Here is a 27,071-nt window from a genome sequence, read left to right on the forward strand (position 1 = left end):
CCTTGTTTTACTGTATGGTCCCCAGAGGTTTGTTATAACAAAGTGACTTTGTTGGTCCCCAGAGGTTTGTTATAACCTTGTTTTACTGTATGGTCCCCAGAGGTTTGTTATAACCTTGTTTTACTGTATGGTCCCCAGAGGTTTGTTATAACCTTGTTTTACTGTATGGTCCCCAGAGGTTTGTTATAACCTTGTTTTACTGTATGGTCCCCAGAGGTTTGTTATAACAAAGTGACTTTGTTGGTCCCCAGAGGTTTGTTATTACAAAGTGACTTTGTTGGTCCCCAGAGGTTTGTTATAACCTTGTTTTACTGTATGGTCCCCAGAGGTTTGTTATAACAAAGTGACTTTGTTGGTCCCCCAGAGGTTTGTTATAACAAAGTTACTTTGATGGTCTCCAGAGGTTTGTTATAACAAAGGTGATTTTGTTGGTCCCCAGAGGTTTGTTATAACCTTGTTTTTACTGTATGGTCCCCAGAGGTTTGTTATAACCTTGTTTTACTGTATGGTCCCCAGAGGTTTGTTATAACAAGTGTTTTACTGTATGGTCCCCAGAGGTTTGTTATAACAAAGTCACTTTGTATGGTCCCCAGAGGTTTGTTATTACAAAGTCACTTGTTGGTCCCCCAGAGGTTTGTTATAACACTGTTTTACTGTATGGTCCCCAGAGGTTTGTTATAACAAAGTGTGACTTTGTTGGTCCCCAGAGGTTTGTTATAACAAAGTGACTTTGTTTGGTCCCCAGAGGTTTGTTATAACAAAGTGATTTTGTTGGTCCCCAGAGGTTTGTTATAACCATGTTTTACTGTGTTGGTCCCCAGAGGTTTGTTGTTATAAACCTTGTTTTACTGTATGGTCCCCAGAGGTTTGTTATAACCTTGTTTTACTGTATGGTCCCCAGAGGTTTGTTATAACAAATGTTTTACTGTATGGTCCCCAGAGTTTGTTATGAAACCTTGTTTTTACTGTATGGTAAACAGAGGTTTGTTATACAAAGTAGACTTTGTTGGTCCCCAGAGGTTTGTTATAACCTTGTTTTACTGTATGGTCCCCAGAGGTTTGTTTATAACAAATGTTTTACTGTTGGTCCCCAGAGGTTTGTTATCTAACAAAGTTGTTTTTACTGTATGGTCCCCAGAGGTTTGTTATAACCATGTTTTTACTGTATGGTCCCCAGAGGTTTGTTATAACAACCATGTTTTACGTTGTATGTTGGTCCCCAGAGGTTTGTTATAACCTTGTTTTACTGTATGGTCCCCAGAGGTTTGTTTTTACAAAGTGATTTGTTAGGTCCCCAGAGCTTTGGTTATAACCTTGTGACTGTTGGTCCCAGAGGTTTGTTATAACAAAGTTTTACTTTGTTGGTCCCCAGAGTTTGTTATAACCTTGTTTTACTGTATGGTCCCCAGAGGTTTGTTATAACCTTGTTTTACTGTATGGTCCCCAGAGGTTTGTTATAACTTTGTTTTACTGTATGGTCCCCAGAGGTTTGTTATAACCTTGTTTTACTGTATGGTCCCCAGAGGTTTGTTATAACCTTGTTTTACTGTATGGTCCCCAGAGGTTTGTTATAACCTGTATGGTGTTTTACTGTATGGTCCCCCCAGAGGTTCGTTATAACTTGTTTTTTACTGTATGGTCACCAGAGGTTCGTTATAACCATGTTTATCTCGTTTAAAACTGTATGGTCCCCAGAGGTTCATTTATAACTGTGTTTTACTGTATGGTCCCCTGAAGTTTGTTATTACAAAGTGACTTTGTTTGCCCAGGAGGTTTGTTATAACCTTGTTTTACTGTATGGTCCCCAGAGGTTTGTATAACAAAGTGATTTTGTTGGCCCCAGAGTTTTGTTATAACAAAGTGACTTTGTTGGTCCCAAGAGGTTTGTTATAACCTTGTTTTACTGTATGGTCACCAGAGGTTTGTTATAACCTTGTTTTACTGTATGGTCCCCAGAGGTTTGTTATTAACAAATGTGTTTTTACTGTATGGTCCCCAGAGGTTTGTTATAACCTTGTTTTACTGTATGGTTCACCAGAGGTTTGTTATAACTTGTGTTTTACTGTATGGTCCCCAGAGGTTGAATTTATAACTGTGTTTTACTGTATGGTCCCCAGAGGTTTGTTTTAACAAAGTGTGATTTTGTTGGCCCCAGAGATTTGTTATAACAAAGTGACTTTTGTTTGGTACCAAGAGATTTTTTATAACCTTGTTTTACTGTATGGTCCCCCAGAGGTTTGTTATAACCTTGTTTTACTGTATGGTCCCCAGAGGTTTGTTATAACTTTGTTTTACTGTATGGTCACCAGTGGTTTGTTATAACCTTGTTTTACTGTATGGTCCCTAGAGGTTTGTTATAACAATGTTTTTGTATGGTCCCCAGAGGTTCGTTATAACCAAGTTTTTACTGTATGGTCCCCAGAGGTTCATTTATAACTGTGTTTTACTGTATGGTCCCCAGAGGTTTGTTATTACAAAGTGATTTTGTTGGTCCCCAGAGGTTTGTTATAACAAAGTGACTTTGTTGGTCACCAGAGGTTTGTTATAACAAAGTGACTTTGTTGGTCACCAGAGGTTTGTTATAACCTTGTTTTACTGTATGGTCCCCAGAGGTTTGTTATAACCTTGTTTTACTGTATGGTCCCCAGAGGTTTGTTATAACCTTGTTTAACTGTATGGTCCCCAGAGGTTCATTATAACTGTGTTTTTTACTGTATGGTCCCCAGAGGTTTGTTATAAAACCTTGTTTTTACTGTATGGTCACCAGAGGTTTGTTATAACCTTGTTTTACTGTATGCTTATGGTCCCCAGAGGTGAATTAGTAACCTTGTTTTACTGTATGGTCCCCAGAGGTTTGTTATAACAAAGTGACTTTGTTGGTCCCCAGAGGTTTGTTATAACAAAGTGACTTTGTTGGTCACCAGAGGTTTGTTATAACCTTGTTTTACTGTATGGTCCCCAGAGGTTTGTTATAACCTTGTTTTACTGTATGGTCCCCAGAGGTTTGTTATAACAAAGTGACTTTGTTGGTCCCCAGAGGTTTGTTATAACAAAGTGACTTTGTTGGTCCCAGAGGTTTGTTATAACAAAGTGACTTTGTTGGTCCCCAGAGGTTTGTTATAACCTTGTTTTACTGTATGGTCCCCAGAGGTTTGTTATAACAAAGTGACTTTGTTGGTCCCCAGAGGTTTGTTATAACAAAGTGATTTTGTTGGTCCCCAGAGGTTTGTTATAACAAAGTGATTTTGTTGGTCCCAGAGGTTTGTTATAACCTTGTTTTACTGTATGGTCCCCAGAGGTTTGTTATAACCTTGTTTTACTGTATGGTCCCCAGAGGTTTGTTATAACCTTGTTTTACTGTATGGTCCCCAGAGGTTTGTTATAACAAAGTGATTTTGTTGGTCCCAAGAGGTTTGTTATAACAAAGTGACTTTGTTGGTCCCCAGAGGTTTGTTATAACCTTGTTTTACTGTATGGTCCCCAGAGGTTTGTTATAAATGTCCCAAGGTGTTTTACTGTATGGTCCCAGAGGTTTGTTATAACAAAGTGATTTTGTTGGTCCCCAGAGGTTTGTTATAACAAAGTGATTTTGTTGGTCCCCAGAGGTTTGTTATAACAAAGTGACTTTGTTGGTCCCCAGAGGTTTGTTATAACAAAGTGTTTTTGTTGGTCCCCAGAGGTTTGTTATAACAAAGTGTTTTTGTATGGTCCCCAGAGGTTTGTTATAACAATGTTTGTTGGTCCCAGAGGTTTTATAACAAAGTGACTTTGTTGGTCCCCAGAGGTTTGTTATAACAAAGTGACTTTGTTGGTCCCCAGAGGTTTGTTATAACAAAGTGACTTTGTTGGTCCCCAGAGGTTTGTTATAACCTTGTTTTACTGTATGGTCCCCAGAGGTTTGTTATAACAAAGTGACTTTGTTGGTCCCCAGAGGTTTGTTATAACAAAGTGACTTTGTTGGTCCCCAGAGGTTTGTTATAACAAAGTGACTTTGTTGGTCCCCAGAGGTTTGTTATAACAAAGTGACTTTGTTGGTCCCCCCAGAGGTTTGTTATAACAAAGTGACTTTTGTTGGTCCCCAGAGGTTTGTTATAACAAAGTGACTTTGTTGGTCCCCAGAGGTTTGTTATAACAAAGTTTTACTGTTGGTCCCCAGAGGTTTGTTATAACCTTGTTTTACTGTATGGTCCCCAGAGGTTTGTTATAACCTTGTTTTACTGTATGGTCCCCAGAGGTTTGTTATAACAAAGTGACTTTGTTGGTCCCCAGAGGTTTGTTATAACAAAGTGACTTTGTTGGTCCCCAGAGGTTTGTTATAACAAAGTGTTTTTGTTGGTCCCCAGAGGTTTGTTATAACAAAGTGACTTTGTTGGTCCCAGAGGTTTGTTATAACAAAGTGACTTTGTTGGTCCCCAGAGGTTTGTTATAACAAAGTGATTTTGTTGGTCCCCAGAGGTTTGTTATAACAAAGTTTGACTTTGTTGGTCCCCAGAGGTTTGTTATAACAAAGTGACTTTGTTGGTCCCCAGAGGTTTGTATATAATGACTTTGTGGTCCCAGAGGTTTGTTATAACTGATCTTTGTTGGTCCCCAGAGGTTTGTTATAACCTTGTTTTACTGTATGGTCCCCAGAGGTTTGTTATAACCTTGTTTTACTGTATGGTCCCCAGAGGTTTGTTATAACAAAGTGACTTTGTTGGTCCCCAGAGGTTTGTTATAACAAAGTGACTTTGTTGGTCCCCAGAGGTTTGTTATAACAAAGTGACTTTGTTGGTCCCCAGAGGTTTGTTATAACCTTGTTTTACTGTATGGTCCCCAGAGGTTTGTTATAACCTTGTTTTACTGTATGGTCCCCAGAGGTTTGTTATAACAAAGTGACTTTGTTGGTCCCCAGAGGTTTGTTATAACCTTGTTTTACTGTATGGTCCCCAGAGGTTTGTTATAACAAAGTGACTTTGTTGGTCCCCAGAGGTTTGTTATAACAAAGTGACTTTGTTGGTCCCCAGAGGTTTGTTATAACAAAGTGACTTTGTTGGTCCCCAGAGGTTTGTTATAACAAAGTGACTTTGTTGGTCCCCAGAGGTTTGTTATAACCTTGTTTTACTGTATGGTCCCCAGAGGTTTGTTATAACAAAGTGACTTTGTTGGTCCCCAGAGGTTTGTTATAACAAAGTGACTTTGTTGGTCCCCAGAGGTTTGTTATAACCTTGTTTTACTTTGTTGGTCCCCAGAGGTTTGTTATAACAAAGTGTTTTACTGTATGGTCCCAGAGGTTTGTTATAACCATGTTTTATCTGTATGGTCCCCAGAGGTTTGTTATAACAAAGTGACTTTGTTGGTCCCCAGAGGTTTGTTATAACAAAGTGACTTTGTTGGTCCCAGAGGTTTGTTATAACAAAGTGACTTTGTTGGTCCCAGAGGTTTGTTATAACCTTGTTTTACTGTATGGTCCCCAGAGGTTTGTTATAACAAAGTGACTTTGTTGGTCCCCAGAGGTTTGTTATAACAAAGTGACTTTGTTGGTCCCCAGAGGTTTGTTATAACCTTGTTTTACTGTATGGTCCCCAGAGGTTTGTTATAACAAAGTGTTTTTGTATGGTCCCCAGAGGTTTGTTATAACCTTGTTTTACTTTGTATGGTCCCAGAGGTTTGTTATAACAAAGTGACTTTGTTGGTCCCAGAGGTTTGTTATAACAAAGTGACTTTGTTGGTCCCCAGAGGTTTGTTATAACAAAGTGACTTTGTTGGTCCCCAGAGGTTTGTTATAACAAAGTGACTTTGTTGGTCCCCAGAGGTTTGTTATAACAAAGTGACTTTGTTGGTCCCCAGAGGTTTGTTATAACAAAGTGACTTTGTTGGTCCCCAGAGGTTTGTTATAACAAAGTGACTTTGTTGGTCCCCAGAGGTTTGTTATAACAAAGTGACTTTGTTGGTCCCCAGAGGTTTGTTATAACAAAGTGACTTTGTTGGTCCCCAGAGGTTTGTTATAACAAAGTGACTTTGTTGGTCCCCAGAGGTTTGTTATAACCTTGTTTTACTGTATGGTCCCCAGAGGTTTGTTATAACAAAGTGATTGTTGGTCCAGAGTTTTTTATAACAAAGTGACTTTGTTGGTCCCCAGAGGTTTGTTATAACAAAGTGACTTTGTTGGTCCCCAGAGGTTTGTTATAACAAAGTGACTTTGTTGGTCCCCAGAGGTTTGTTATAACAAAGTGACTTTGTTGGTCACCAGAGGTTTGTTATAACCTTGTTTTACTGTATGGTCCCCAGAGGTTTGTTATAACAAAGTGACTTTGTTGGTCCCCAGAGGTTTGTTATAACAAAGTGACTTTGTTGGTCCCCAGAGGTTTGTTATAACAAAGTGACTTTGTTGGTCCCCAGAGGTTTGTTATAACAAAGTGACTTTGTCCCCAGAGGTTTGTTATAACAAAGTGACTTTGTTGGTCCCCAGAGGTTTGTTATAACAAAGTGACTTTGTTGGTCCCCAGAGGTTTGTTATAACCTTGTTTTACTGTATGGTCCCCAGAGGTTTGTTATAACAAAGTGACTTTGTTGGTCCCCAGAGGTTTGTTATAACAAAGTGACTTTGTTGGTCCCCAGAGGTTTGTTATAACAAAGTGACTTTGTTGGTCCCCAGAGGTTTGTTATAACAAAGTGACTTTGTTGGTCCCCAGAGGTTTGTTATAACAAAGTGACTTTGTTGGTCCCCAGAGGTTTGTTATAACCTTGTTTTACTGTATGGTCCCCAGAGGTTTGTTATAACAAAGTGACTTTGTTGGTCCCCAGAGGTTTGTTATAACAAAGTGACTTTGTTGGTCACCGGAGGTTTGTTATAACCTTGTTTTACTGTATGGTCCCCAGAGGTTTGTTATAACAAAGTGACTTTGTTGGTCCCCAGAGGTTTGTTATAACAAAGTGACTTTGTTGGTCCCAGAGGTTTGTTATAACAAAGTGACTTTGTTGGTCCCAGAGGTTTGTTATAACAAAGTGACTTTGTTGGTCCCCAGAGGTTTGTTATAACAAAACTTTTGTTGGTCCCCAGAGGTTTGTTATAACAAAGTGACTTTGTTGGTCCCCAGAGGTTTGTTATAACAAAGTGACTTTGTTGGTCCCCAGAGGTTTGTTATAACAAAGTGACTTTGTTGGTCCCAGAGGTTTGTTATAACAAAGTGACTTTGTTGGTCCCCAGAGGTTTGTTATAACAAAGTGACTTTGTTGGTCCCCAGAGGTTTGTTATAACCATGTTTTACTGTATGGTCCCCAGAGGTTTGTTATAACAAAGTGACTTTGTTGGTCCCCAGAGGTTTGTTATAACAAAGTGACTTTGTTGGTCCCCAGAGGTTTGTTATAACAAAGTGATTTTGTTGGTCCCCAGAGGTTTGTTATAACAAAGTGATTTTGTTGGTCCCCAGAGGTTTGTTATAACAAAGTGACTTTGTTGGTCCCCAGAGGTTTGTTATAACAAAGTGACTTTGTTGGTCCCCAGAGGTTTGTTATAACAAAGTGACTTTGTTGGTCCCCAGAGGTTTGTTATAACAAAGTGACTTTGTTGGTCCCCAGAGGTTTGTTATAACCTTGTTTTACTGTATGGTCCCCAGAGGTTTGTTATAACAAAGTGACTTTGTTGGTCCCCAGAGGTTTGTTATAACAAAGTGACTTTGTTGGTCCCCAGAGGTTTGTTATAACAAAGTGACTTTGTTGGTCCCCAGAGGTTTGTTATAACAAAGTGTTTTTGTTGGTCCCAGAGGTTTGTTATAACAAAGTGACTTTGTTGGTCCCCAGAGGTTTGTTATAACAAAGTGACTTTGTTGGTCCCCAGAGGTTTGTTATAACAAAGTTTGTTTTACTGTATGGTCCCCAGAGGTTTGTTATAACAAAGTTTTACTGTATGGTCCCCAGAGGTTTGTTATAACAAAGTGACTTTGTTGGTCCCAGAGGTTTGTTATAACTGACTTTGTTGGTCCCCAGAGGTTTGTTATAACCTTGTTTTATGTATGGTCCCCAGAGGTTTGTTATAACAAAGTGACTTTGTTGGTCCCAGAGGTTTGTTATAACCTTGTTTTACTTGTATGGTCCCCAGAGGTTTGTTATAACCTTGTTTTACTGTATGGTCCCCAGAGGTTTGTTATAACAAAGTGATTTTGTTGGTCCCAGAGGTTTGTTATAACAAAGTGACTTTGTTGGTCCCCAGAGGTTTGTTATAACCTTGTTTTACTGTATGGTCCCCAGAGGTTTGTTATAACCTTGTTTTACTGTATGGTCCCCAGAGGTTTGTTATAACCATGTTTTACTGTATGGTCCCCAGAGGTTTGTTATAACCATGTTTTACTGTATGGTCCCCAGAGGTTTGTTATAACAGTGTTTTACTGTATGGTCCCCAGAGGTTTGTTATAACCATGTTTTACTGTATGGTCCCCAGAGGTTTGTTATAACCATGTTTTACTGTATGGTCCCCAGAGGTTTGTTATAACCTTGTTTTACTGTATGGTCCCCAGAGGTTTGTTTATAAAAATGTTTTTGTATGGTCCCCAGAGGTTTGTTATAACAAATGTTTGTACTGTTGTTCCCCAGAGGTTTGTTATAACTTGTTGACTTTGTATGGTCCCCAGAGGTTTGTTATAACCTTGTTTTACTGTATGGTCACCAGAGGTTTGTTATAACCTTGTTTTACTGTATGGTCCCCAGAGGTTTGTTATAACCTTGTTTTACTGTATGGTCCCCAGAGGTTTGTTATAACCTTGTTTTACTGTATGGTCCCCACCACTGTATGGAGGTTTGTTATAACCTTGTTTTACTGTATGGTCCCCTTTTGTTATAACCTTGTTTTACTGTATGGTCCCCAGAGGTTCATTATAACCTTGTTTTACTGTATGGTCCCCAGAGGTTTGTTATAACCTTGTTTTACTGTATGGTCCCCAGTGGTTCGTTATATCCCTGTTTTACTTTTTGTGTCCAGTGCTCAAGGTCAATACCAAGTTAAGTGCTATATATAGGGAGTGGTACCAGCTTAAATTCCGTCATAACTTCACTTTTAGTTCCAACTAAAAGACCAACATCTCAGATCTCAGTGCCAGTTATCTGTATACATATTTACACGAGATTCGCCTAAAACAGGAAAGAAAAGAGTGAAAATGTACAGATGTACTTCTCATTTAATAATGCAAATTGACCTATTTTGTATATCATATACTTTGGTTGATGTGCCATATGTCCAGATATAGAATATTATTCCAAATAATGAAGCTCGTTAGGTATTTTTCAGACAACAGAGTTCCGAGCCCATGGTAGTACAACTAAACGCCATAAAACTATATCGACAATATCACATGGGGCTGTTGGTCCAGGAGAATCAGATATCTGGAGTGGTGACCAGCTGGCTGTGCTACCGACCCCGCCATCTTACTTATACGGATGTACAATCATTGATATACAGTATACATGTCAGGTAAGGTGTATGGTTTTACAATCATTGATATACAGTATACATTATCGAACTAAATGAATACATGTATGTCAGATATGTCAGTGAGTCAGTAAAGTCAGTGTGTCAGATATGACAGTGTCTGAATTAAATCAGCTTTTTAGTCCCCTGAGATGAAGTCTCAAGTGACCTATTCTAATCACCTTTTGTCCATTGTCGTATGTTGTCCTATGTCCGTAAACAATTTATATTTATATCTATATTCAACTTCTTCTCCAAAACTGCTGAAGAAATTTCAATGAAATTTTGCACAAACCTTAAAAAGCATTAGGCCTATCAAAATCATGAATTATTTTGTCCCCACCCCCAGGGGGCTGTGCGAGGGGCCAAAAGGTGTAAAATTGACTAAAATTTCAAAAATCTTGCTGACTCTCTGGGGGACCAGAAGGGCGGGGCTAAAAGGTTCAAAATGACTAAAATTTCAAAAAAATCTTCTTCTGAGTTCTTAGGTTTGATGGAAGCAAATACTCTTCATAGATTAAAAAGTCAAATTTATAAAATCACTGACCGACTTTAAGGGCCAATATATAGTGTCTTTGTTTCATTCTATTTCCGAACTCAGGTGACCGTTAAGGCCCATGAGCGTCTTGTTTACTGATATATCTTAATGTTGCAATGGTGTTGATGTCTCTGTCTGTTACTGTTAAAGTGATCAGTTATAAAATGAGATTTAACCGTCGAGTAGATTTGACTGTGGAAATGTCCATGTAGATTTCTCACTTCACATTTCTACCACAGCTATCTGCCGATATGGAGGGCTCACTGATGGACATCAACTTTGAGTTACCCATTATAATTGGCACCATGCCGCTGCGCCCTGTTGGAGGGTTTCCTCAGCCTCCTCCACCAGGACAGGACTGGACCGTCCACACAAACCAGCCACCAGCTAGTGTGTCACTGACCAATATAAACATGACAGAAACTGTCGTCACACAGCCTACGCACCCCATGGACGGTAAGACAACGACACTAGTTTTAGATTGTAAATATTCTGTTTTTCAGATGTTTATCGTATAATCGAAATAATTCATATAGCATTTGTATCTATGGCGACAATGCCTGAATGATTATGAGGTGTCACATTACCCAAATTAGTGGAGAGCTTGTGGTAATCAATTAAGTGGGAACATCTTAACAACTCGGCCACTTAAGCCTTATGCAGTTATGATGTTAAACAAAAATCAAATCATCTAAAATACCTAAACTTGATTCAGATAAATAATAGTTGAGGCAGCTTTGTAAGGTGATCAAGAATTTGGATCTAATTGACTTGAAGGTGACAATATAACCTCATTTCATGTCATCAGATTTTTAGCTCACGTGGCCCAAAGGGCTGGTGAGCTTATGTCATGGCTCAGCGTTTGTCGTCCGTCTGTCAACCTTTCCTTTAAATTGTTACTAGTCATAGAGTTCTGCATGGATTCTAACCAAATTTGACCAGAAACATCCTTGGGAGGGGAATAGAGTTTGTATAAATTTTGGCTCTGACCCCCGGTGGGCAGGAGGGGCGGGGCCCAATAGGGGAAAAAGAGGAAAATCCTTTAAATCACTACTTGTCATAGAGTTCTGCATGGATTCTAACCAAATTTGGCCAGAAACATCCTTGGGGGAAGGGGAACAGAGTTTGTATAAATTTTAGCTCTGACCCCCCGGGGGCCAGGAGGGGCGGGGCCAAATAGGGGAAATATAGGTTAATCCTTTAAATTACTACTAGTCATAGAGTTCATCATGGAATGTTACCAAATTTGTCCACAAACATCCTGATGGGAAGTGGAATAGAGTTTGTATAAATTTTGGCTCTGACCCCCCGGGGGCAGGAGAGGCGGGACCCAATAGGGGAAATAGAGGAAAATCCTTTAAATCGCTACTAATCATAGAATTCTACATGGAATGTAACCAAATTTGGCCAGGAACATCCTCTGGGAAAGGGGAACAGAATTTGTATACATTTTGGCTCTGACCCCCTGGAGCAGAAAGAGTGGAACCCAATAGGGCTTATTAGAGTTGAATCTTTCTATTCCTTCAGAAAATAAGCAATGATCCTGTATTCAGATCATTACTTGGCATTACAAACCAGGTGAGCGATACAGGCCTTTGGGCCTCTTGTATTGACAATGATTTTACATGTCAAATGGAAAGAACGTCATTACAATATGTAGTATCTGAGTTCTAGTAAAGAGTTCAGCTGGGACAAACAAAATACTTTAAATTAGAGACTTGATCAGAGGATCTTTGAATTGAAAACAAGAGGCCCAGAGGGCCTGTAATGCTCACCTGGTTTGTAATACCAAGTAATGTTCCGAATACAGGTTCATTATTTCTTTTCTGAAGGAATTTAAATATTTATCTCTAATTCCCCTATGGGCCCCATCCCTCTTCCCCCCAGGGGGTCAGAGCCAAAATTTATAAAAGTTCTGTTCCCCTTCCCCCAAGAATGTTTGTGGCCAAATTTGGTCACAATGCATAAAGAACTCTAGGACAAGTAGCAATTTAAAAGATTTACCTCTAATTTCCCTATTTGGCCCCGCCCCTCCTACCCCCTAGGGGTCAGAGCCAAAATTTATACAAGTTCTGTTTCTGTTCTCCAAAGGATGTTTGTGGCCAAATTTGGTTACATTCCACGCAGAACTCTAGGACAAGTAGTGATTTATAGGATTTACCTCTATTTCCCCTATTGAGCCCCGCCCCTCCTGCCCCTGGGGGGTCAGAGCCAATACAAGTTCAGTTCCCCTTCCCCAAATAATGTTTGTGGCCAAACTTGCTTACAATCCATGAAGAACTCTAGGACAAGTAGCGATTTAAAGGATTAACCTCTAATTCCCCTATTGGGCCCCGCCCCTTCTGCCCCCTGGGGGTCAGAACCAAAATTTATTCAAGTTCTGTTCCCGTTTATCCAAAGGATGTTTGTGGCCAAATTTGGTTACAATCCATGCAGAACTCTAGGACAAGTGGTGATTTAAAGGATTTTTCTCTTATTCCTCTATTGGGCCCCGCCCCTCCTGCCCCCGTGGGGTCAGAGCCAAAATTTATACAAGTTCTGTTTCACTTCTCCAAAGAATGCTTGTTGCCAAATTTGGTCACAATCCATGCAGAACTCTATGACAAGTAGAGATTTATAGAATTTTCCTCTTATTCCCCTATTGGGCCCCGCCCCTCCTGCCCCCAGGATGTCAGAGCCAAAATTTATACAAGTTCTGTTCCCTTCACTCAATGATGATTATGGCCAAATTTGGTTACAATCCATGCAGAACTCTATGACTAGTAGCAATTTAAAGGAAATGTTGACGGACGGACGACAGACGGAAGGACTGACGCCCGACGCCGCACCTTTGGGCCAGGTGAGCTAAAACGCCAAGTTAACAAAGGTCAATTGTACATCATGACAACATGAAAATGATAAATGTAAAAACACACTAATAAAAACTTTTAATTCCACAGCACCACCGAGCTATGAGGAGTGTATGACAAATGTAGAAACACACTAATAAAAACTTTTAATTCCACAGCACCACCGAGCTATGAGGAGTGTATGACAAATGTAGAAACACACTAATAAAAACTTTTAATTCCACAGCACCACCGAGCTATGAGGAGTGTATGACAAATGTAGAAACACACTAATACAAACTTTTAATTCCACAGCACCACCGAGCGTATGACAAATGTAGAAACACACTAATAAAAACTTTTAATTCCACAGCACCACCGAGCTATGAGGAGTGTATGACAAATGTAGAAACACACTAATAAAAACTTTTAATTCCACAGCACCACCGAGCTATGAGGAGTGTATGACAAATGTAGAAACACACTAATAAAAACTTTTAATTCCACAGCACCACCGAGCTATGAGGAGTGTATGACAAATGTAGAATCACACTTATGATGTAAAAACTTTTAATTCCACAGCACCACCGAGCTATGAGGAGTGTATGACAAATGTAGAATCACACTAATAAAAACTTTTAATTCCACAGCACCACCGAGCTATGAGGAGTATATGACAAATGTAGAATCACACTTATGATGTAAAAACTTTTAATTCCACAGCACCACCGAGCTATGAGGAGTGTATGATAAATGTAGAAACACACTAATAAAAACTTTTAATTCCACAGCACCACCGAGCTATGAGGAGTGTATGACAAATGTAGAATCACACTAATAAAAACTTTTAATTCCACAGCACCACCGGCTATGAGGAGTGTATGACAAATGTAGAAACACACTAAATAAAAACTTTTAATTCCACAGCACCACCGAGCTATGAGGGAGTGTATGATAAATGTAGAAACACACTAATAAAAACTTTTAATTCCACAGCACCACCGAGCTATGAGGAGTGTATGACAAATGTAGAAACACACTAATAAAAACTTTTAATTCCACAGCACCACCGAGCTATGAGGAGTGTATGACAAATGTAGAAACACACTTAATAAAAACTTTTAATTCCACAGCACCACCGAGCTATGAGGAGTGTATGACAAATGTAGAAACACACTAATAAAAACTTTTAATTCCACAGCACCACCGAGCTATGAGGAGTGTATGACAAATGTAGAAACACACTAATAAAAACTTTTAATTCCACAGCACCACCGAGCTATGAGGAGTGTATGACAAATGTAGAAACACACTAATAAAAACTTTTAATTCCACAGCACCACCGAGCTATGAGGAGTGTATGACAAATGTAGAATCACACACTAATAAAAACTTTTAATTCCACAGCACCACCGAGCTATGAGGAGTGTGTATGACAAATGTAGAAACACACTAATAAAAACTTTTAATTCCACAGCACCACCAAGCTATGAGGAGTGTATGACAAATGTAGAAACACACTAATAAAAACTTTTAATTCCACAGCACCACCGAGCTATGAGGAGTGTATGACAAATGTAGAAACACACTAATAAAAACTTTTAATTCCACAGCACCACCGAGCTATGAGGAGTGTATGACAAATGTAGAAACACACTAATAAAAACTTTTAATTCCACAGCACCACCGAGCTATGAGGAGTATATGACAAATGTAGAAACACACTAATAAAAACTTTTAATTCCACAGCACCACCGAGCTATGAGGAGTGTATGACAAATGTAGAAACACACTAATAAAAACTTTTAATTCCACAGCACCACCGAGCTATGAGGAGTGTATGACAAATGTAGAATCACACTAATAAAAACTTTTAATTCCACAGCACCACCGAGCTATGAGGAGTGTATGACAAATGTAGAAACACACTAATAAAAACTTTTAATTCCACAGCACCACCGAGCTATGAGGAGTGTATGACAAATGTAGAAACACACTAATAAAAACTTTTAATTCCACAGCACCACCGAGCTATGAGGAGTGTATGACAAATGTAGAAACACACTAATAAAAACTTTTAATTCCACAGCACCACCGAGCTATGAGGAGTGTATGACAAATGTAGAATCACACTTATGATGTAAAAACTTTTAATTCCACAGCACCACCGAGCTATGAGGAGTGTATGACAAATGTAGAAACACACTAATAAAAACTTTTAATTCCACAGCACCACCGAGCTATGAGGAGTGTATGACAAATGTAGAAACACACTAATAAAAACTTTTAATTCCACAGCACCACCGAGCTATGAGGAGTGTATGACAAATGTAGAAAACACACTTATATAAAAACTTTTAATTCCACAGCACCACCGAGCTATGAGGAGTGTATGACAAATGTAGAATCACACTAATAAAAACTTTTAATTCCACAGCACCACCGAGCTATGAGGAGTGTATGACAAATGTAGAAACACACTAATAAAAACTTTTAATTCCACAGCACCACCGAGCTATGAGGAGTGTATGACAAATGTAGAAACACACTAATAAAAACTTTTAATTCCACAGCACCACCGAGCTATGAGGAGTGTATGACAAATGTAGAAACACACTAATAAAAACTTTTAATTCCACAGCACCACCGAGCTATGAGGAGTGTATGACAAATGTAGAAACACACTAATAAAAACTTTTAATTCCACAGCACCACCGAGCTATGAGGAGTGTATGACAAATGTAGAAACACACTAATAAAAACTTTTAATTCCACAGCACCACCGAGCTATGAGGAGTGTATGACAAATGTAGAAACACACTAATAAAAACTTTTAATTCCACAGCACCACCGAGCTATGAGGAGTGTATGACAAATGTAGAAACACACTAATGATGTAAAAACTTTTAATTCCACAGCACCACCGAGCTATGAGGAGTGTATGACAAATGTAGAAACACACTAATAAAAACTTTTAATTCCACAGCACCACCGAGCTATGAGGAGTGTATGACAAATGTAGAAATACACTAATAAAAACTTTTAATTCCACAGCACCACCGAGCTATGAGGAGTGTATGACAAATGTAGAAACACACTAATAAAAACTTTTAATTCCACAGCACCACCGAGCTATGAGGAGTGTATGATACAAATGTAGAAACACACTAATAAAAACTTTTAATTCCACAGCACCACCGAGCTATGAGGAGTGTATGACAAATGTAGAAACACACTAATAAAAACTTTTAATTCCACAGCACCACCGAGCTATGAGGAGTGTATGACAAATGTAGAAACACACTAATAAAAACTTTTAATTCCACAGCACCACCGAGCTATGAGGAGTGTATGACAAATGTAGAAACACACTAATAAAAACTTTTAATTCCACAGCACCACCGAGCTATGAGGAGTGTATGACAAATGTAGAAACACACTAATAAAAACTTTTAATTCCACAGCACCACCGAGCTATGAGGAGTGTATGACAAATGTAGAAACACACATAATAAAAAACTTTTAATTCCACAGCACCACCGAGCTATGAGGAGTGTATGACAAATGTAGAAACACACTAATAAAAACTTTTAATTCCACAGCACCACCGAGCTATGAGGAGTGTATGACAAATGTAGAATCACACTAATGATGTAAAAACTTTTAATTCCACAGCACCACCGAGCTATGAGGAGTGTATGACAAATGTAGAAACACACTAATAAAAACTTTTAATTCCACAGCACCACCGAGCTATGAGGAGTGTATGACAAATGTAGAAACACACTAATAAAAACTTTTAATTCCACAGCACCACCGAGCTATGAGGAGTGTATGACAAATGTAGAAACACACTAATAAAAACTTTTAATTCCACAGCACCACCGAGCTATGAGGAGTGTATGACAAATGTAGAAACACACTAATAAAAACTTTTAATTCCACAGCACCACCGAGCTATGAGGAGTGTATGACAAATGTAGAAACACACTAATAAAAACTTTTAATTCCACAGCACCACCGAGCTATGAGGAGTGTATGACAAATGTAGAAACACACTAATAAAAACTTTTAATTCCACAGCACCACCGAGCTATGAGGAGTGTATGACAAATGTAGAAACACACTAATAAAAACTTTTAATTCCACAGCACCACCGAGCTATGAGGAGTGTATGACAAATGTAGAAACACACTAATAAAAACTTTTAATTCCACAGCACCACAGAGCTATGAGGAGTGTATGACAAATGTAGAAATACACTAATAAAAACTTTTAATTCCACAGCACCACCGAGCTATGAGGAGTGTATGACAAATGTAGAAACACACTAATAAAAACTTTTAATTCCACAGCACCACCGAGCTATGAGGAGTGTATGACAAATGTAGAAACACACTAATAAAAACTTTTAATTCTACAGCACCACCGAGCTATGAGGAGTGTATGACAAATGTAGAAACACACTAATAAAAACTTTTAATTCTACAGCACCACCGAGCTATGAGGAGTGTATGACAAATGTAGAAACACACTAATAAAAACTTTTAATTTCCACAGCACCACCGAGCTATGAGGAGTGTATGACAAATGTAGAATCACACTAATAAAAACTTTTAATTCCACAGCACCACCGAGCTATGAGGAGTGTATGACAAATGTAGAAACACACTTATGATGTAAAAACTTTTAATTCCACAGCACCACCGAGCTATGAGGAGTGTATGACAAATGTAGAAACACACTAATAAAAACTTTTAATTCCACAGCACCACCGAGCTATGAGGAGTGTATGACAAATGTAGAAACACACTAATAAAAACTTTTAATTCCACAGCACCACCGAGCTATGAGGAGTGTATGACAAATGTAGAAACACACTAATAAAAACTTTTAATTCCACAGCACCACCGAGCTATGAGGAGTGTATGACAAATGTAGAATCACACTAATAAAAACTTTTAATTCCACAGCACCACCGAGCTATGAGGAGTGTATGACAAATGTAGAAACACACTAATAAAAACTTTTAATTCCACAGCACCACCGAGCTATGAGGAGTGTATGACAAATGTAGAAATCACACTAATAAAAACTTTTAATTCCACAGCACCACCGAGCTATGAGGAGTGTATGACAAATGTAGAAATCACACTAATAAAAACTTTTAATTCCACAGCACCACCGAGCTATGAGGAGTGTATGACAAATGTAGAAACACACTAATAAAAACTTTTAATTCCACAGCACCACCGAGCTATGAGGAGTGTATGACAAATGTAGAAACACACTAATAAAAACTTTTAATTCCACAGCACCACCGAGCTATGAGGAGTGTATGACAAATGTAGAAACACACTAATAAAAACTTTTAATTCCACAGCACCACCGAGCTATGAGGAGTGTATGACAAATGTAGAAAACACACTAATAAAAACTTTTAATTCCACAGCACCACCGAGCTATGAGGAGTGTATGAAACACCTAAAAATTACACGCCACGAGCTAAATGATGACAATGTAGAAACACACTAATAAAAACTTTTAATTCCACAGCACCACCGAGCTATGAGGAGTATATGACAAATGTAGAAACACACTAATAAAAACTTTTAATTCCACAGCACCACCGAGCTATGAGGAGTGTATGACTACCGAGAGGGTCAGAATTATGCGTCAAAACAGTAATAGTGCTGACCAGGAAGACGAGTTCACCAACTTCACTCCCTCCTATCCTTACTACAAACAGAATCCATAGACAAGGACTATAACTCCGCAGGATCACACGATCAAATTTGGAACTCTTTTATATTGAAGGAATATTTTGTGTTCAATATTAGATATTACGTATACATCTTATATACAGTCAAACTTTGATGTCTTAATTCCTTATGAAACCACGCTTACCTCAAGGTGTAATTCATTTTTTTTTCTCAAAATTTTACATGAAATACATCTGCCATGATTGTTAGATGTTTAACATTAATATGCTTAACCTGTATGTGGTTGATTTGGTTGGAATATATTCAACTAAATGCAGGTATACAATTTCCTTTGGCTTCAATAAATGTTATTTTTACTAATAAAAAGGATAAGAGGAGGGAGGTTTTCTTTGGATGAGAAGATTCAAGTATCACCATGATAACGATGATCGATGTGTATCTTCTCAAGTATCACCATGATAACGATGACGATGTGTATCTTCTCAAGTATATTAAGTTGATCTTTGGATGAGAAGATTCAAGTATCACCATGATAACGATGATCGATGTGTATCTTCTCAAGTATCACCATGATAACGATGACCGATGTGTATCTTCTCAAGTATATTAACGATGATCGATGAGTATCTTCTCAAGTATCACCATGATAACGATGATCGATGTGTATCTTCTCAAGTATCACCATGATAACGATGATCGATGTGTATCTTCTCAAGTATCACCATGATAACGATGATCGATGTGTATCTTCTCAAGTATCACCATGATAACGATGACCGATGTGTATCTTCTCAAGTATCACCATGATAACAATGACCAATGTGTATCTTCTCAAGTATCACCATGATAACAATGACCAATGTGTATCTTCTGAAGTATCACCATGATAACGATGATCGATGTGTATCTTCTCAAGTATCACCATGATAACGATGATCGATGTGTATCTTCTCAAGTATCACCATGATAACGATGATCGATGTGTATCTTCTCAAGTATCACCATGATAACGATGATCGATGTGTATCTTCTCAAGTATCACCATGATAACGATGATCGATGTGTATCTTCTCAAGTATCACCATGATAACGATGATCGATGTGTATCTTCTCAAGTATCACCATGATAACGATGATCGATGTGTAACTTCTCAAGTATCACCATGATAACGATGATCAATGTGTATCTTCTCAAGTATCACCATGATAACGATAATCAATGTGTATCTTCTCAAGTATCACCATGATAACGATGATCGATGTGTATCTTCTCAAGTATCACCATGATAACAATGATCAATGTGTATCTTCTCAAGTATATTAACGATGATTGATGTGTATCTTCTCAAGTATCACCATGATAACGATGATCGATGTGTATCTTCTCAAGTATCACCATGATAACGATGATCGATGTGTATCTTCTCAAGTATCACCATGATAACGATGATCGATGTGTATCTTCTCAAGTATCACCATGATAACGATGATCGATGTGTGTCTTCTCAAGTATCACCATGATAACGATGATCGATGTGTATCTTCTCAGATATTCTCAAGTATCACCATGATAACGATGATCGATGTGTATCTTCTCAAGTATCACCATGATAACGATGATCGATGTGTATCTTTCTCAAGTATCACCATGATAACGATGATCGATGTGTATCTTCTCAAGTATCACCATGATAACGATGATCGATGTGTATCTTCTCAAGTATCACCATGATAACGATGATCGATGTGTATCTTCTCAAGTATCACCATGATAACGATGATCGATGTGTATCTTCTCAAGTATCACCATGATAACGATGATCGATGTGTATCTTCTCAAGTATCACCATGATAACGATGATCGATGTGTATCTTCTCAAGTATCACCATGATAACGATGATCGATGTGTATCTTCTCAAGTATCACCATGATAACGATGATCAATGTGTATCTTCTCAAGTATCACCATGATAACGATGATCAATGTGTATCTTCTCAAGTATCACCATGATAACGATGATCAATGTGTATCTTCTCAAGTATATTAACGAGTATCACCATGATAACGATGATCGATGTGTATCTTCTCAAGTATCACCATGATAACGATGATCGATGTGTATCTTCTCAAGTATCACCATGATAACGATGATCGATGTGTATCTTCTCAAGTATCACCATGATAACGATGATCGATGTGTGTCTTCTCAAGTATCACCATGATAACGATGATCGATGTGTATCTTCTCAAGTATATTAACGATGATCGATGTGTATCTTCTCAAGTATCACCATGATAACGATGATCGATGTGTATCTTCTCAAGTATCACCATGATAACGATGATCGATGTGTATCTTCTCAAGTATCACCGATGATAACGATGATCGATGTGTATCTTCTCAAGTATCACCATGATAACGATGATCGATGTGTATCTTCTCAAGTATCACCATGATAACGATGATCGATGTGTATCTTCTCAAGTATCACCATGATAACGATGATCGATGTGTATCTTCTCAAGTATCACCATGATAACGATGATCGATGTGTATCTTCTCAAGTATCACCATGATAACGATGATCGATGTGTATCTTCTCAAGTATCACCATGATAACGATGATCGATGTGTATCTTCTCAAGTATATTAACGATGATCGATGTGTATCTTCTCAAGTATCACCATGATAACGATGATCAATGTGTATCTTCTCAAGTATCACCATGATAACGATGATCAATGTGTATCTTCTCAAGTATCACCATGATAACGATGATCAATGTGTATCTTCTCAAGTATCACCATGATAACGATGATCAATGTGTATCTTCTCAAGTATCACCATGATAACGATGATCGATGTGTATCTTCTCAAGTATCACCATGATAACGATGATCGATGTGTATCTTCTCAAGTATCACCATGATAACGATGATCGATGTGTATCTTCTCAAGTATCACCATGATAACGATGATCAATGTGTATCTCAAGTATTCATCAATGTGTATCAAGTATCACCATGATGATCGATGTGTATCTTCTCAAGTATCACCATGATAACGATGATCTGTGTATCTTCTCAAGTATCACCATGATAACGATGATCGATGTGTATCTTCTCAAGTATCACCATGATAACGATGATCAATGTGTATCTTCTCAAGTATCACCATGATAACGATGATCGATGTGTATCTTCTCAAGTATCACCATGATAACGATGATCGATGTGTATCTTCTCAAGTATCACCATGATAACGATGATCAATGTGTATCTTCTCAAGTATCACCATGATAACGATGATCGATGTGTATCTTCTCAAGTATCACCATGATAACGATGATCGATGTGTATCTTCTCAAGTATCACCATGATAACGATGATCGATGTGTATCTTCTCAAGTATCACCATGATAACGATGATCAATGTGTATCTTCTCAAGTATCACCATGATAACGATGATCGATGTGTATCTTCTCAAGTATCACCATGATAACGATGATCAATGTGTATCTTCTCAAGTATCACCATGATAACGATGATCGATGTGTATCTTCTCAAGTATCACCATGATAACCATGATCATTGTGTCATCACAAATGCTGTAGGTTAGTACTACATGAGGATTTTCATATAAAAAACTAATGACCATCATAGTTTGAATCTCAATCCCATCCAACTGTTGAGTTAAGTTAATGCAGGAATGTTGGACTCTATTGATCAGATGTTGTGATACAATATGGGCATTCTGTATCTAAGTGTGTGTTTTATAATTCTGTGGACTGTGTATCAAATGTTAAAAATGATGTATCAATACTCACTATTCTATACTCTGTACATTATTAAGCCAGGTATTAAATCAATTGTATAGAGTTTTTTATGTTCTTTTAACATCAAAATAATTTTAATCTCTAATAATAAATTTAGTTTGAATAAACTACAACTCTTATATTCCCCAATAGTCAATGAATTGCTTGAGAGATATACAAATATTATCTCATACTAAGCTGCATTACCGAATGAGAATGTTTAACCTTTAACAACGAGAAGTAACCAGTTGTACAACAGGTATTGACCAGAGTTGACCAGTTGTACGATAGGTATTGACCAGAGTTGACCAGTTGTACGACAGGTATTGACCAGAGTTGACCAGTTGTACGACAGGTATTGACCAGAGTTGACCAGTTGTACGACAGGTATTGACCAGAGTTGACCAGTTGTACGACAGGTATTGACCAGAGTTGACCAGTTGTACGATAGGTATTGACCAGAGTTGACCAGTTGTACGACAGGTATTGACCAGAGTTGACCAGTTGTACGACAGGTATTGACCAGAGTTGACCAGTTGTACGACAGGTATTGACCAGAGTTGACCAGTTGTACGACAGGTATTGACCAGAGTTGACCAGTTGTACGACAGGTATTGACCAGAGTTGACCAGTTGTACGACAGGTATTGACCAGAGTTGACCAGTTGTACGACAGGTATTGACCAGAGTTGACCAGTTGTATGACAGGTATTGACCAGAGTTGACCAGTTGTATGACAGGTATTGACCAGAGTTGACCAGTTGTACGACAGGTATTGACCAGAGTTGACCAGTTGTATGACAGGTATTGACCAGAGTTGACCAGTTGTACGACAGGTATTGACCAGAGTTGACCAGTTGTACGACAGGTATTGACCAGAGTTGACCAGTTGTACGACAGGTATAGACCAGAGTTGACCAGTTGTACGACAGGTATTGACCAGAGTTGACCAGTTGTACGACAGGTATTGACCAGAGTGAACAGTTGTATGACAGGTATTGACCAGAGTTGACCAGTTGTATGACAGGTATTGACCAGAGTTGACCAGTTGTACGACAGGTATTGACCAGAGTTGACCACTTGTATGACAGGTATTGACCAGAGTTGACCAGTTGTACGACAGGTATTGACCAGGGTATTGTTTTTTCTATCATCACCCTTCCCTTTAATAGATCTGTTATCCTATGTAAACGATAGAAGCCGTGGGAGATTCCTGTGAAACTTTTGTTTTCATTATGTAAATGATTTGCTGTTGCATTGATGTATGATATATGATAGTAAATTGATGGTTCTGTTGTGATACTGTACATACAATCAAATCTGGTCGTGCCTTATAGTGTATGTACTACTAACTAACCTGTCATTCATTCAATGTAATAGTGCACTCCGGCGGTATTTGTCCTTGTGTTTTGTACAATATATTATAGTGTATTATTAATATATAAGGGATGGATGCTATTCCATAAAGAGCCCCTTTACGGGTCTCTGATCATTTACATAGAATTCAAATCAGTATCAAATAATATACATGTACATACGGTATATGTGTTTGTTTTATTTCCTTTGCAAATTTATATGTAACTTACTTTGTGTATTTTGGTTATAAATATTAATCTTTTCTAGAACTGTGTCATGATATTTATACTTTAAAAAAGGTAGGTTGTTCATACATGTATTAAAGTGGTAGTTTATCCAAAGTGTATGATACTTATAGGTATATGTTCATATATATGTCCAATTCAATGGTATGCTGTACTTAATATTATATCTGTTATATTTACATCACGGCCATCAGACTGTACCAGTCAGCTGTTATACTAATAAAATATGTTACCTGCAAGTGATCGAATTCGGGTTATCTCAGTTGAGGGCTAAGATTTTGTAACATATTCCCAACCGAGGTTGGAATGTTACAAAATCTTAGCCCTCGACTGAGCTAACCTGATCTCGATCACTTATAGGCAATAGATTTTTTCTCTCGTGCCTGTAAAGTTTTAATAAACCATATATACTCATTCAGTGTAAAATTATCCCTTCTTGGGCCTCCTGGTTCAAAGCCGATTAACCATTTCATCTGCACTTCGAATTTAGTGGTTATATCAAAGAAAAAACGATGATCAATCGGTACATACTGTTTTGATAATTAAAAACAACAACCAAACAATATTGATTGTGTGAAGTATGTGATATATCACGTATTTGAGAGTATGAAGTCACATGCGTGGACTGTTACATGAATGGCATAAAATTCCACCGAAATTGCGTAAAGATACCAGACAGATTGGATGAGATATAAAAATCTAGCTCTGGGTATCATGTGAGATTTTCCTGTCCTAGGTGCAAGAAAAAATATATATCATGCTTAACAGATTTCAAGTGTTTATTTCTGGAGTATTAACCATTGTTTTCTTAGTGCATTGGTAATTCATGTACAAATGGAGATTGTACTTATAATGACATTTCTAGTGCTTAATTCTGAAGTATTAATCATTGTGTTCTTAGTGCATTTCGCCGTTGCTCCTAATATGTGAAAAAACTTTTCCAGGCAACTGCAACTCCTTCTAAACCAGCTGACCAATAATAATGAAACTTATATACTCACTCACTAGTGGAGAAGAATCTACAATTATGTAACGTTATATAGATTGTTTCTGATGAAAGTCTGTTTGCTAATTAAGTTTACTGATTTAGAGAGTAAAGACATGGGAACAGGTCTGTCTGTTACAAAACTGACGGGCACCATAATCCCAGGGGATCTCTCAGGTCTGTCTGTTACAAAACTGACGGGCACCATAATCCTAGGGGATATCTCGTTTTCATTTATGATATAAAGACTCTGTGTTATAAATCTTGTTCTTGTTAACATGTTTTACATCTTGTGCAATATGTTATTTTATTATTTGTGTTTGTACATGACTTACCAACATTTTAACATGTGTTCATTTTTTTTACATAAGACTATTGTTTTAATTCCATCCTTTATGAACAAAGCTATTTACATAATGTTTTGGTTTTAAAATTTGACCCATCCCAAAAAATGAAGAAAAAAATATATACTTAAGATGACTTGTAAGGCGCAAGTCGTATGAATCAGTTGATATGAACTGATGCACTGATCTTTGCCTATAGTATTGTCAAACCTGTCTATAATGACCACCCAAGGGAAAACGACAAATAGCTAAGTGGTCAAATATTTGTAGAGAATGACCATTTCGGAACCAAATATGGTATTAATAAAGAGGTCAAATTTGTGTTCAATTAACCATTTAAAACAAAGAAAATAGTCTGATTAGGCAGGTGGTCCTTGTATAGAGGTGTTTGCTAAGACAGGTTTGTATAGAACTTCCTAATTAGCATTCCTTCACAACAAAATCAGGTTAGAAATAAAAGCCTCTGACTTGGTCTTTGGTTGTATCTCTTTAACATTGTTTTTATGCCATAGTTTATACATTGTATTTTTAATCCTATTTTAAGTCTATAGTCTGCTTATACATTTTTATCATGATCATATAATGGACATTGTAAGCTTGATAAATTGCCATATATATATATGATATAAAGGGAAAAAATAAAATCAGGATTTATGATGAAAAACTGATTGTGTATGATGTTTGGCTGAATCTATGTGTCTGTGTCCTGTTGTCTAGCATCTGGTAGGAGTAGCTGGAAATAAAAGCCTTTCATGCCTCTGTTTAGCGTCCTCATCTGTCAATATAATGACTTTGTATTGATAGACTGTATAATACCCAGAAAAGTTCAGATTGTACCCAAGTTCAGAAAAAGTAGCTCACACATACTAAACAAGTACATGTATGTAGTGCCATCAATACCTGCAGTATAACCATGTCACATCTTGTAAATGATGTCATTAATCCCGATGTGAATTTGAAGGTATGTGATGGTGGTGCATTAAAATTAACCAAACATAGGTCTGTTAGATGGACTGGGATATCTCAATCTAATCTAAGATTTTGGCCGGTCAACACTAGAGCTTGTTGTTGACCGTCAACACTAAAGCCTGTGGTTGACCAGCCAAAATCTTACACACCTAGTAGTTGAGATATTCCTGTCCACTTGACAGACCCAGGTAAGATTTTGTTAACCCTTGAGGCAGATTTTGGCAAGTTGGCACTCGTCAAGCCTCATGCTGCCTACCAAATACATGTGCCATCACTTGGTCTGAGATATCTGTATCTCTGCCAGAAAGATGTAAGATTCTATTTCTCTATAAAACTAGTAGTCGACTAAAGATGACAATTAATATTGAGAAGGAGAGTCATCTGATCACAAGGACAGACAAACCAAAGAAAAGTAATCTCAAACTTAACTTAAACAAGCATATCAATAATTGTTTTATTATAAAGACTATAATATAACAGAAGACTTAACAAATACTACAAATAGTTCAAATAGAAAAAACAGTCAAAATCTATAGGTAACCATGTGCAAATACATGGCAAAAATACATAAGTTGAATTCCTCAACCCCTTACAATAGTTTTTAACTTCATGTACATGTATTTGAACACTGGCTGCCTAAATATTGTCTAATGCTATTGTAAACCTTGTACATTGCTAGTCTGAACCTTGTACATTGCTAGACTAAACCTTATACACTGCTAGTCTAAACCTTGTACATTGCTAGTCTAAATCTTGTACATTGCTAGTCTAAACCTTGTACATTGCTAGTCTAAACCTTGTGCATTGTTGGTCTAAACCTTGT

General features: G+C 37.8%; 1 protein-coding gene across 1 annotated transcript in view; it reads left to right on the plus strand.

Moving 5' to 3' along the window:
- The window catches only part of LOC138332880 (arrestin domain-containing protein 3-like), a 28,982-nt gene extending 9,988 nt beyond the window's left edge, over positions 1 to 18,994 (plus strand). The window contains exons 6-8 of the mRNA XM_069280876.1: positions 9,263 to 9,445; positions 10,220 to 10,436; positions 18,433 to 18,994. Of these exons, the coding sequence (XP_069136977.1) occupies positions 9,263 to 9,445; positions 10,220 to 10,436; positions 18,433 to 18,566 (534 nt within the window). The 3' untranslated portion in view covers positions 18,567 to 18,994. The remainder of the gene's footprint in view (positions 1 to 9,262; positions 9,446 to 10,219; positions 10,437 to 18,432) is intronic.
- The last annotated feature ends 8,077 nt before the right edge of the window (positions 18,995 to 27,071 follow it).

The sequence above is a fragment of the Argopecten irradians genome, chromosome 10 (assembly GCF_041381155.1).
Source record: "Argopecten irradians isolate NY chromosome 10, Ai_NY, whole genome shotgun sequence".
Taxonomy (NCBI): Eukaryota; Metazoa; Mollusca; class Bivalvia; order Pectinida; family Pectinidae; genus Argopecten; species Argopecten irradians.